Source organism: Thamnophis elegans, chromosome 13, assembly GCF_009769535.1.
Source record: "Thamnophis elegans isolate rThaEle1 chromosome 13, rThaEle1.pri, whole genome shotgun sequence".
Lineage (NCBI taxonomy): Eukaryota > Metazoa > Chordata > Lepidosauria > Squamata > Colubridae > Thamnophis > Thamnophis elegans.
Genome location: NC_045553.1, coordinates 43,653,355 through 43,665,793, shown reverse-complemented (window position 1 = coordinate 43,665,793; position 12,439 = coordinate 43,653,355). Strand labels below are relative to the sequence as shown.

The following is a 12,439-nucleotide window of genomic DNA, read 5'->3' as shown; positions in this document are numbered from 1 at the left end:
CGAAAGCGCTCGCGGCGGAGCGGCTGGGCTTACGGGTGTGGGCGTCTCCGGCTCGGGGCTTTCGGATTGGTTGAAGGGAAGGGGGCTGGTCTTAAAGGCACAGCGGCGCTTTTGCAAGGAAGGACTTTTTGCAAGGACTCTTCCAGCTGGTGCTGGGGACGGAGAGCCGAGAAGGTCGTAGGCGCATTTCCCCCTTCTTCCGGGCGATTGTTTCTGCAGCATTCACGTACACGGGAAGCCTCTTCTCAAACGAAGGCATGCAGCTTTGCTCCCCTTCTCCCGCCCTTCTCTTCCTCATCCTCATCCTCCTTCCTTCTTCCTTCCTTCCTTCTATCCATCCGTCCGTCCATCCATCCATCCATCCATCCATCCAAACAATTAGCCAACGTGGAACGACTTGCCTCCAGAAGTTATGGGTGCCCCATTGCTGGAGGTTTTTAAGAAAATGCAGATTAACAGAGTTGGAAGGGACCTTGTGGGTCATCTAGTCCAACCCCCCACCCCCGCCCCAGCAGGAGACCCTACAACTGCCTCTACTTAGGATGGAACTCACAACCTCCTGATTGTGAGGAGACAGCTCCACCTCTAGGCCACAGCAGACGCCCAAGAAGAGACTGGGCAGCCACTTGTCTGGAATGGTACAGGGCAGAGGTGGGTTGCCTCCCGGTTTCACCCAATTCGGCTGAACCAGTAGTGGCGGTGGCGGGAGGCTCTGCCCACCCACCCGGACGCTTCTGCGCATGTGCAGAAGTGTTGCACATACGAGTGAGCATGAGAAAACCAGTAGTAAACTGGTTAGCAACCCACCAGTGGTACAGGGCTTTTTTGCTTCAGCGGGTGGTTGGACTAGAAGACCTTTAAGGTCCCTTCCAACTCTGTTGTCCTTCCGCTACTTTCCTTCTCTTTTTTCCTCCCTCCCTCCTTCCTACCTACCTGTGAGAACAATTGAAACAAGTGGAACAACTTGCCTTCAGAAATTTTGGGTGCCCCATCACTGGAGGTTTTTAAGAAGAGACTGGATAGAAATTTGTCCAGAATAGTATTTAGGGCCTCCTGCTGGAGCAGGAGGTTGAACTAGAAGACCTCCAAGGTCTCTTCCCACTGCTATACCTTTCCTTCCTTCCTTCCTTCCTTCCTTCCTTCCTTCCTTCCTTCCTTCCTTCCTCCCTTCCCTTCCCTTCCCTTCCCATCCATCCATCCATCCATCCGTGATAAACTATGTTTTCAGTGCAGTCATCTTTATGCAATGTTATTAAAAATTATGCACAATAGTTTGAAAGTTTTAACTATTGAAGAGAGAAAAAGGGAAAGGTGAAAATTCTATCAGTATCCGTTGCTGTTTAGGACGTCAGTATTACACGCATAAGAACGTTTGACTTTTTGTCCAAAATATAACGTAAAAGAGAACCACTGCAATCCATTCGAAGTGTTCGTTGTACAATGAAACCTGACCTAATTGTTTAATATTAAGTTTCTCCATTGTATTGTCACTTACTGTAACACGCACTGTCTCCTGGACTCCGCATTTCTAGTCGGTGGGGTCTCCTACCTCCAGGCAGATCTGCCTCCCGAGCCTTGAGGAGTAGCAACATGAAAAGGAGATGAAACCTGAACTTTCACTAGAAATTAAACCGGCTCCTCGGGGACCCACACTGGGTGTTCATTTATTTATTTAAAACCTCTTTATAACCACCCATCTTCCACCCAACTGGACAGCTGCCAATCAGAGAAGGTTTCCACTTATTCACGAGTGAAATCTTTTCTTTTTTTTTACAGGTACCCAATCTACTCCTTGGCAGCAAAAGAATGCCCGCCCGTGGCAAGAAAAGAGGGCGGCCAGCTTTGACGGGTCAGTGGATATTTCCCCTTAATGCACATTCTCTCTGTTTCCTGTTTAACATATATGCTTCTCCTTCAACCATGCCTATATTCCAATTTGCAGTAAGATGTAACAGCTCAGTATGGTTTTTCTAATGTTTCCAGTCATGTGCATTTTCCCACACAGAAGAGGGGTAGTTGATCCTCCATACTTTCCTCCTCCTCCTCTTCTTCTTCTTCTCCTCCTCCTCCTCCTCCTCCTCCCTCTTCCTCCTCCTCCCTCTTCCTCCATCCCCTCATCCTTCTTTCTCTTCCTTCTATTCTTCTTCCTATTCCTCTTCCTCTCCTTCTCCTCTGCCTTTTTCCCCTTCCCCTTCTCCTCCTTCCCATTCCCATTCTCCTCCTTCCCCTTCTCCTCCTCCCTTCGCCTCCACTTCTTCCTAGCATATTCCCGCAGCTGCAGGGTCCGCTTTTCAGATCATTGAGCACCATTCCTCCTCCTTCCCCTTCTCCTCCTTCCCCTTCTTCTTCCTTTTCCTCCTTCCCCTTCTTCCCCTTCTCCTCTTCCTCCTCCTCCTTCCTTCTCTTCCTCTTCTTCCTCGCGTATTCTCTGGTGTGCTTCCAAAAAAACCAAGAATATATGTGGTAGTTTTCCAGACAAGCCTTTTTTTAAACTTCTTTGTCCTTTGCTTCATTTAAGATCCATCTTCCCAGACTTAATAAAACCTACTCAAAGGTGCTTTTTCTGGAGGCAAGTGGACTTCCTTGTTTTTTCTTTTGCAGACATTTCTCTTCTCATCCAAGAAGCTTCTTCAGCTTTGACAGGATGGTGGGGAATGGAAGGATTTATATTCCTTGCAGACAGCTGGGCATTTGCATCCTTTTAGAGGGTCATTGAGGCCACCTGGGGGTTTATCTGTGTCCTCAGGGTCACCTGAGTGGCCCTCCTGGTTCCTGTCATCTGCAATTTTTGCTTCTGGTTCCTACTACACTACTACTACTCAGGTGACTGCGGGCACAGATAAATCTCAATAGCCGTCTAAAAGGATGCAAATGAGCAGCTGTCTGCAAGGAGTACAAATCCTTCCATTCCCCACCATCCAGTCAGAGCTGAAGAAGCTTCTTGGATGAGAAGCGAAACGTCTTCAAAAGGAAAAATAAAACAAGAAAGTCCACTTGCCTCCTGAAAAAAAGCATCTTTGGGACAATTTGGATGACTAAGAATCTCTACAAAATCCCGTGTTCTGATTTTGTCTCCTCAAGCTACCAAGCAGCCCAAATTGGCTAAAACTGAGATCCAGAAGACGGAGGGATCCAAACGGCCCAGTTCTGGGTTGAGAAGGACTGGGACAAGCTCGAAAGAAGATGCTGGGATTGAGGACAAAAGCAAGACAGGTTATACTCACTGGCTTATGAAATCTGAGCCGGAGAGCAGGTTTCAAAAGGGAATCGACGTGAAGGTGAGCGGGTTATTTTACCTTTTAATTCCATGAGTTGGTAGAGATGGAGGCTTGAAACAATAGAAGTAAAACAGAAACAAAAACAGTCCCTTAAATCAGCAGATTACATTATTATTATTATTATTATTATTAATCAGCAGAATACATTCTTATTTACAAGTGATTTATGTTACACAGACAGATTGTTGTCTGAGGCATTTCTAGATACCTCGCTTATTCATTTATATTTCACTGTTTATTCTCCCTTGCCTTCTTTTCTCAGTTTGATATATCATGTTCAATTTAAAATATTTAAATGTTTTATGGAAGAAAATAGCAGGGCTTTGAGTAATGGGATGTTTGCTGTTTCGTTCACCAGTTTGGCATTGAAGACTTGAAAGCTCAGCCTAACGAAACGGCTTGCTGGGATGGAGTCAGGAATTATCAGGTAAAACGGTGGTGGAATATATATATACTGCCTTTCTTAGCAATAGATGTTCAACCCCCAACTGTGCTCATAAATTGAGGATTACCTATAAGTAAAATATCTTAAATGGGATAGATTTGAAATTAACCAGTTTTTAGATCAATTAAGGTCTGCTTCTTGCAGTTTACTTCTGAATAAGCCACAATTAGTTACGTTTGGGCCAAGGTAAAGCCAAACCAGTGGTGAAATTCATTTTTTTTTTTACTACCGGTTCTGTGGACATGGCTTGGTGTGGCAGGGAAAGGCTACTGCAAAATCTCCATTCCCTCCCCACATGGCATTTGCCGGTTCTCTGAACTACTCAAAATTTCCGCTCCGGGTTCTCCGAACTATTCAAAATTTCTGCTCCTGGTTTTCCAGAACCTGCTGGATTTCACCCCTGAGCCAAACCAATATACAATGATATATCAACCCAGACGTTTCTTGCTCATTGTGCAAACTATGGTTACCCGAAATATGGCTTAGTGGAACATGGGAAAGCAACCTGGTTAGACGAAATTCATTATGGTTACTCATTATAATTGCATCTTTTGCTAATACTGTATTCTTACTTGGCGGCAGCCAAAAAACCCAATGCAATCCTAAATTGCATTAACAGAGGGATGCAATCAAGATCAAGTGAAGTACTAATACCACTCTGTAAAGCCTTAGTAAAACCACACCTAGAGTACTGCATCCAGTTTTGGTCACCACACTATAAAAAGATGTTGAGACTCTAGAAAGAGTGCAGAGAAGAGCAACCAAGAAGATTAGGGGACTGGAGGCTAAAACATACGAGGAATGGTTCCAGGAACTGGGCATGGCTAGTCTAGTGAAGAGAAGGACCAAGGGAGACAGGAGAGCATCTTCCAATATGTGAGGGGCTGCCACAGAGAGGAGGGGGTCAACCTGTTTTCCATGGTATTGGATCTGGGTACTTGAGAGACCGCCTACTGCCAATTACTTCCACTAGGCCAATAAGATCCCATAGATTAGGCCTCCTCCGAATTCCATCAGCCGGTCAATGTCGACTGGCAACTACCCGGAGGAGAGCCTTCTCGGTGGCTGCTCCGACCCTATGGAACGAACTCCCCGTGGAGATTCGTACTCTTACCACCCTCCAGACCTTCCGCGTAGCCCTTAAAACCTGGCTGTCCCAACAGGCCTGGGGCTAAAGACTTCAACCCCACCCGAATAGTATGACTGTTGTGCTTTTTTAACGATGTATTGTCTCATGTGTATAACTTGTTTTGTACTTCCCTCCCCCTGAATTGTGAGCCGCCCTGAGTCCCCTCAGGGAAAAGGGCGGCATACAAATAAAGTTAAAATCAAAAATCAAAGCACCCGAAGGCCAGACAAGGAATAATGGATGGAAACTGAGCAAGAAGATATTCAACCTAGAAAGGAGGAACTTTCTGACAGTGAGAACAATCAATCAATGGAACAGAAGTTGCCTTCCGAGGTTGTGGGAGCTTCATCACTGGAGGCTTTCAAGAAGAGACTGGAATGTTGTAGGGTCCTGCTTGGACAGAGAGGGGTTAGGCTAGATGACCTACAAGGTCCCTTCCAACTCTGTTAAAATGATTTTTTTTTACTTCTAAAACTGGAGCAATATAGATGGCCGTGGGGCTTATATAAAAGTGTGCGAGCTGCGGCTTGTTTCCTGCACATAACAAAAGCTGGAAACCCCTCTTCTGCCTTGGCAGGCACGGAATTTCCTGCGGGAGATGAAAGTTGGAGAGGAAGCTTTTTTCTACCACAGCAATTGCAAGGAACCTGGGATTGCAGGTATCATCAAGGTGAGTGCAGAGTTGGATAGGCGTGCACAATTCTGGGAAAGCACCACAACACCAACAGGCTGAACAGTGGCTTCATGTGCGAAAGGCAAGATTGAATGTTGGCCTTTATGATGACTATGATCATGATTTATCATTTATATCTTTTATGTACCTGAGAGCTTATGCACCAAATTCCTTGTGTGTCCAATCACACTTGGCCAATGAAGAATTCTCTTCTCTACTCTTTTCTACTCTTCTACTCTACTCCTACTCTATTCCAACTCTAATTTTATTCCATTCCTACCCTACATTCTATTCCATTCCTACTCTATTCCTACTCTACATTCTATTCCTACTCTATTCTTACTCTACTCTACTCGTACTCTACATTCTATTCCTACTCTATTCTTACTCTATTCCTACTCTACTCTACTCTATTCCTACTCTACTCTATACTATTCCTATTCTACATTCTATTCCTACTTTATTCTTACTCTATTCCTACTCTATTCTATTCCTACTCTATATTCTATTCTATTCCTACTCTACAGTCTATTCCTACTCTACTCTATTCTTACTCTACTCTATTCCTACTTTATTCTTACTCTACTCTACTCGTACTCTACATTCTATTCCTACTCTATTCTTACTCTATTCCTACTCTACTCTATTCCTACTCTACTCTATACTATTCCTATTCTACATTCTATTCCTACTTTATTCTTACTCTATTCCTACTCTATTCTATTCCTACTCTATATTCTATTCTATTCCTACTCTACAGTCTATTCCTACTCTACTCTATTCTTACTCTACTCTATTCCTACTTTATTCTTACTCTACTCTATTCCTACTCTACTCTATTCTTACTCTATTCCTACTCTACTCTATATATTCTATTCTATTCCTACTTTACATTCTATTCCTACTCTATTCTTACTCTATTCCTTTTTTTTCTATTCCTACTCTATTCTTACTCTACTCTATTCTTACTCTGCTCTATTCCTACTCTACTTTACTCTATATTCTATTCTATTGCTACTCTACATTCTATTCCTACTCTATTCCTACTCTACTCTATTCCTACTCTGCTCTATTCCTACTCTATTTTATTCTATTCGTAAAATGGGTGAATTGTAGATGGGTCTTGTAGGTTTATTTATATTTCCTATTTCTTAACCGCCCAGGTAATCCTCAACTTACAACAGCCCATTTAGTGACTGTTCAAAGCAACAATGGTATTGAATAAACGGAGTTACGACTGCTTTTAAGACTTACAATTGTTGCAGTCTCCCTGTTGCCACGTGATCAAAATTCGGAAGCTCAGCAACCGTTTCGTATTTACGACAGTGGCAGTCTCCCAAGGTCACACAATTCCCTTTTGCGACAAGCCCATTCGAGGGGCAAGCTGGGTTCACTTAACAACCGTGCGACTCGCTTATCAACTGCAGTGATTCGCTTAACAACCGTGGCAAGGAAGGTTATAAAAATGGGGCAAAGCTCGCTGAATCACCGCCTTGCTTAGCCATTGAAATTTTGGGCTCCATGGGGGTCATAAGTTGAGGACTACCTGTACAATCAATAACATTAAGATCAGAATGTTGGATTGTGAGGCACTGCCGAGTTGGCGCAGTGGTTAGGGTGCAGTACTGCAGGCCACTTCAGCTGACTGCTATCTGCAGTTCGGCGGTTCAAATCTCACCGGCTCAAGGTTGACTCAGTCTTCCATCCTTCCAAAGTGGGTGAAATGAGGACCCGGATTGTTGTTGGGGGCAATATGCTGACTCTGTAAACCGCTTAGAGATGGCTGAAAGCCCTATGAAGCGGTATATAAGTCTAACTGCTATTGCTATTGCTATTATTGCCTCTTTGAACCACGAAGGATGTTTTTGCAGTGGTGAAATTCAATTTTTTTTTACTACCGGTTCTGTGGAAGTGATGTGGCGTGGTGAGTGTGGCTTGGTGAGCATGGCAGGGGAAGGATACTGCAAAATCCCCACTCCCGCCCCACTCTGGGGCCAGCCAGTTTTGCCGGTTCTCTGAACGACTCAAAATTCCTGCTACCGGTTCTCCAGAACCTGTCAGAACCTGCTGGATTTCACCCATATATTTTGGTCCTCATGGCTGTGTGGCTGTAGTAACTGGGATCTCCTCTCCCCTTTCCTTCCTAGGTTGTTAAAGAGGCTTACCCTGATCACACCCAGTTTGAAAAGAGTAATCCACATTACGATGCTTCCAGCACAAAGGAAGATCCCAAATGGTCCATGGTAAGATGGATTTCATCTGGGCCTTGTGGTTTGCTAAGGTCCTTTAACACGTGAAGTGTTAATACCACTTTATAAGGCCTTGGTAAAGCCATAATTGGAATACTGCATCCAGTTTTGGTCACTACGATGTAAAAAGGATGTGGAGACCCTAGAAAGAGTGCAGAGAAGAGCAACAAAGAGGATTAGGGGGCTGGAGGCTAAAACCTATGAAGAACGGTTGCAGGAACTGGGTATGTCTAGTTTAATGAAAAGAAGGACCAGGGGAGACATGATAGCAGTCTTCCAATATCTCAGGGGCTGCCACAAAGAAGAGGGAGTCAAGCTATTCTCCAAAGCACCTGAGGGCAGGACAAGAAGCAATGGGTGGAAACTAATCTAGGAGAGAAGCAACTTAGAACTGAGGAGAAACTTCCTGACAGAACAATTAATCAGTGGAAGAACTTGCCTCCAGAAGTTGTGAATGCTCCAACACTGGACGTTTTAAAGAAGATGTTGGATTTCCATTTGTCTGAAGTGGTGTAGGGTTTCCTGCCTAGGCAGGGGGTTGGACTAGAAGACCTCCAAGGTCCCTTCCAACTCTGCTATTGTATTGTATAACAGATTAACGGAGTTGGAAGGGACCTTATAGGTCCGTGATGGTGAATCTATGGCACGCCTGCCGCCGATGGCACCCAGAGTCGTATTTGCTGGCACGCGAGTAGTCAGCTCCGGCGTGCATTCAAGTGCCGGCCAGCTGAATTTCGGCCTTCCGGAGAGCTGGGGGTGGCTGTTTTTGCCCTCCCCAGGCTTCAGGAAAGCCTCCAGAGGCTGGGGAGGGCGAAAAAGCCACCCAGCGATCCAACCGGAAGTTTGGAAATGATGCGTTTCCGGCTTCTAGAGGAGGGCCAGGCGAGGCCGTCTTTTCTCTCCCTAGGCTTCAGGAAAGCCTCCGGAGCCTAGGGAGTGGTCGTGCATACATGCACCGGGTGGGGGAGGTGGGGGGTTTAACGAACATATGGGCAAGTGGGTAGGGGGGATTGAATTGGTGTGGGCATGGGCGCGCGCAAACAATTTTGTCACGCTGTAAGAAAAAGGTTCGCCATTGCCGTTATAGGTCATCTAGTCCAACCCCCTGCTCAAGCAGGAGACCCTGCTCTATTTCTGACAAACGGCGGTCCCATCTCTTCTCGAAAGCCTCCAGCGACGAAGCTCCCACCCCCTTTTTTGCTTTCGCAGGTCGATGTCCAGTTTGTGCGAATGACTCGACGGTTCATCCCTCTGGCTGAGCTCAAAGCCCATCGTCAAGCCCACCAGAGGTCCGGAGGCCCCCTGAAAGAGATGGCTCTCTTCACGAGACCGAGGCTGTCCGTCCAGCCTGTCACGGATGGTAAGGCCTTGAGAGAACCCGAGGCTGTGTTTGCGCCTCCCGATTAGTTCCGCTGCGCACATACAGAGTCCTTGAGTTACGACAATCTGTTCAGCGCATTTTCAAAGCTACGACGGCGCTGAACGAAAGGATTTACAACAGCAGTCACATGAACAAAATTTGGAAACTGGGCAAGCTGTTTGCAGTTGCAACCATTTATAGGAGTCTTTTGCCATTAGGGCTGCTATTAATCTTATTAACCCATGTAGTTTGACTGTGGTATTATTATTATTTTTTTTCTTATTGCATTTTTTTTTTTTTTTTACTCAGAGGTGCGGTGGGCTAGAGGTGGAGCTCTCGCCTCACAATCAGGAGGCTGTGAGTTCAATCCTAGGTAGAGGCAGATATTTCTCTGTCTGAGCACAATGAGGATGTATCTGCTGAACAAAACTCCGCATTGGTGATACGAAGGGCATCCAGCCAGTAAACACCTCCATTACGTTGCCCAGACACTTGGCCAAATAAAGCATTCGATTCATGTTTGACCATCCCTGCCCACTTTGCACAAGCGAAGTCCAGTGGGGAAGGTCAAAGGCAGGTATGCTTAACAGCAATAGCAATACTTAGAGTTATATAGCGCTTCATAGGGCTTTCAGCCCTCTCTAAGCGGTTTACAGAGTCAGCATATTGCCCCCAACAATCCGGGTCCTCATTTTACCCAGCTCAGAAGGATGGAAGGCTGAGTCAACCTTGAGCCGGTGAGATTTGAACAGCCGAACTGCTGAACTGCAGTCGGCTGAAGTAGCCTGCAGTGCTGCATTTAACCACTGCGCCACCTCGGCTCTTGATTCAGCAGCATGATTCACTTAGTAACCACAACAAGAGTCATCAAACGGGCCATGGCTCACTTAATAGCTGCCTTGCTTAGCAATAGATGTTCAAGTCCCAACTGTGAACATAAATCGAACATCACCTAGAAGTAAATGCCATCTTGGAATGGGATAGATTTGAAATTAATCAAGTTTCTGGATCATTTGCTTTGGGGATCAAAATCCGTTAAGGGAGCAGTTAGGGTCTGCTTTTAATACTCCACGGATTTCCATTTCTCGCAGTTTACTTTTGAGTAAACCACAATCAGTTCAGTTTGGGCCAAGGTAAAGCCAAACCAATGCACAAGGATAAGTCAACCCCGGATGTTTGCTGCTTACTAAACAAACTGTGGTTAGCCTCAATAAGTCACAGGTCACCCCAATAGGTTTCCCCCACACCTCCTTCTTCACTCAGACCTCCTCCTCCCTTTGCACACTTACACCCACCAGTGTGATCTCTTTCCCCAACCTGTCTGCACCTGCGCACGCGCGCGCACACACACACACACAGAGTCTTTCCCTAGCCTCTGAGCTTGTACCACACTTTGACAGCACTCCCAACCCTTCTGCGGCGTGGGCCAGCCCTCTCCAACCCTTATGGACTTCTTACCTGGGTATTCTTTTGTGGTCTGCCAATGGCCAGCGGATATGGCAGCAGATTCGGACAGTGAGGAGGCTGGGGAGGAAGATGGGCCAGTCCTGGAGTCTGGGGAAGGCTCTGATGAGGGCTCTGTGTCGGAGGCAGCCAGGGCTGAATGCCAGTTGTCAGCTGCCTTCAGAGTCACACATCAGTGAGGCAGATGAACAGCTGGAGCCTGTTCCCAGTGTGCGCATGCGCAGAGTTGCCAGATGAAGGGAGCAGCTAAGGAACAGGGATCAACGGGTGGACGATGAATGGCCCCGCCCAAAGGAAATAAGAGAGGAGCAAAAGGGAAGTGGAGTTTGCAGGAGACAATTAGTTCACTTTATTGGTTCCTGACTCTCCTAGACTCCTTGCCAAGTTTTGCAGATATCAACCTGGCAGCTCTCCAAGCCGGATAAGGTCTGTGACTGTAAATCCTACCTTGAAAGACTTTGCTGGATGTGAATGAGCAGAATTCACAGGGAATTAATAAAAGGGTTTTTTTTGTCGGGACAAGGAATTTGTTTCATGCTCTTGTGGAAGTCTAGATCAGAACACTCTCCGCTTCCCCCTTAACACACGTCTTGTGTTTACGTCAGTTAATCAGAACGGTTCACCGACAAAAGGGCAAATGACAAAACTGCGCCCGACTAAACCGCGTCGCTGACGTCATCAACAGGGCGACAACAGCGCGGAGAAAGAAGCACGCTATAAACCCTAAACCTAAACTTAACCCCTAACCCTAACCCTTAACCTAACTCTAAACCTAACCCTTAACCTAACTCTAACCCTAACCCTTAACCTAACTCTAACCCTAACCCTTAACCTAACCCTAACCCTTAACCTAACCCTAACCCTTAACCTAACCCTAACCCTTAACCTAACCCTAAACCTAACCCTTACCTTAAGTTAAATTGACTTTCTTTCGACGCGCTATTTAAAGCACCCTTCTTTCTCCGCGCTGGCTGTTGTCGCCACGTTGATGACGTCAGCGATGCAGTTTAGTCGGCCGCGGTTTTGTCGTTCGCCCTTTTGTCGGGTCACGAATCAGAACTGCCTGGATTGCTGTCGCTAAGCATGAAGTCACATGATGCTGTGCTTTATAACCTTTGCCTTGCTCAATGATGGCATCTCGATCTCATTTGTCATCATTGAGGACTCTCTGTTAAGCCAGGGGGTTAAGAAAAGGTAAATAGAGCAGGATGCACCTTAACTGATTGACTTTTCTCTTTTTCTTTTCAAGAGGAATTTGAATTCATTTTGAGCCTTGAGAAAGGGACGAGAAAGACTCACGAGAACTGATTTTAAAACCATTTCCTTTCAAAGCCAACCGACAGCAAAGCGCACGAGAGTTTACCGTTCAAGTTGTTCTAGTTCCTGTTTGATTGTGGTGCAACCTTTTCTAAATAAATCTGTTTTTTTTTTTTAGTAATGATTTATTTTAAATTTTCAAGGGAGGGAAAACGATGTTCTTCAGGCCTCGAATCAGCTTGCACTTAAAAGAGACCGATTTAACAATTAGCTCGTTTGCTAAAATCAAAAGGCCGTAATTATCTGCCTTCCCAATACTGCAGGTTTCCCAATGAAACTCTGTGAGGTTATGTGCAAAAAATTTCCAAGCGCACATTAAAAAAATAGAAAAGTGCCACCTGTGTGCAAATATACACCTCTGTGTGAAAATACAAACCAATTCCAAGCCGGCATAAAGTCATTATAAAATGATGCAGAAACAGGAATACAAGTCTGGAAAACCAACGAACCAACAAGAATAGATTCGTGGATCTTGTGTGATACTATATGGTCTTTAAAATGCAAAAGCTGCCAATTGCTTTAAC

At 45.5% G+C, this 12,439-nt stretch overlaps 1 protein-coding gene across 1 annotated transcript; it reads left to right on the top strand.

Annotated features, from left to right (window-relative positions):
• Positions 1 to 105: 105 nt before the first annotated feature.
• THYN1 (thymocyte nuclear protein 1) lies at positions 106 to 12,032 on the top strand. Its single transcript, XM_032230105.1, has 8 exons — positions 106 to 255; positions 1,777 to 1,849; positions 3,082 to 3,278; positions 3,637 to 3,705; positions 5,430 to 5,522; positions 7,673 to 7,768; positions 8,984 to 9,134; positions 11,848 to 12,032. Exons 2-8 carry the CDS (start codon positions 1,807 to 1,809, stop codon positions 11,904 to 11,906), a joined length of 708 nt encoding a protein of 235 aa, XP_032085996.1. The 5' UTR covers positions 106 to 255; positions 1,777 to 1,806; the 3' UTR covers positions 11,907 to 12,032.
• The last annotated feature ends 407 nt before the right edge of the window (positions 12,033 to 12,439 follow it).

Excerpts from the sequence above, each read along its gene's own strand:
- THYN1 (XM_032230105.1), top strand. The coding sequence starts at position 1,807 with ATGCCCGCCCGTGGCAAGAAAAGAGGGCGGCCAGCTTTGACGG. Across the intron at positions 3,279-3,636 it reads AAAAGGGAATCGACGTGAAG|TTTGGCATTGAAGACTTGAA; the intron begins GTGAGCGGGTTA and ends TTCGTTCACCAG. Across the intron at positions 3,706-5,429 it reads ATGGAGTCAGGAATTATCAG|GCACGGAATTTCCTGCGGGA; the intron begins GTAAAACGGTGG and ends CTGCCTTGGCAG.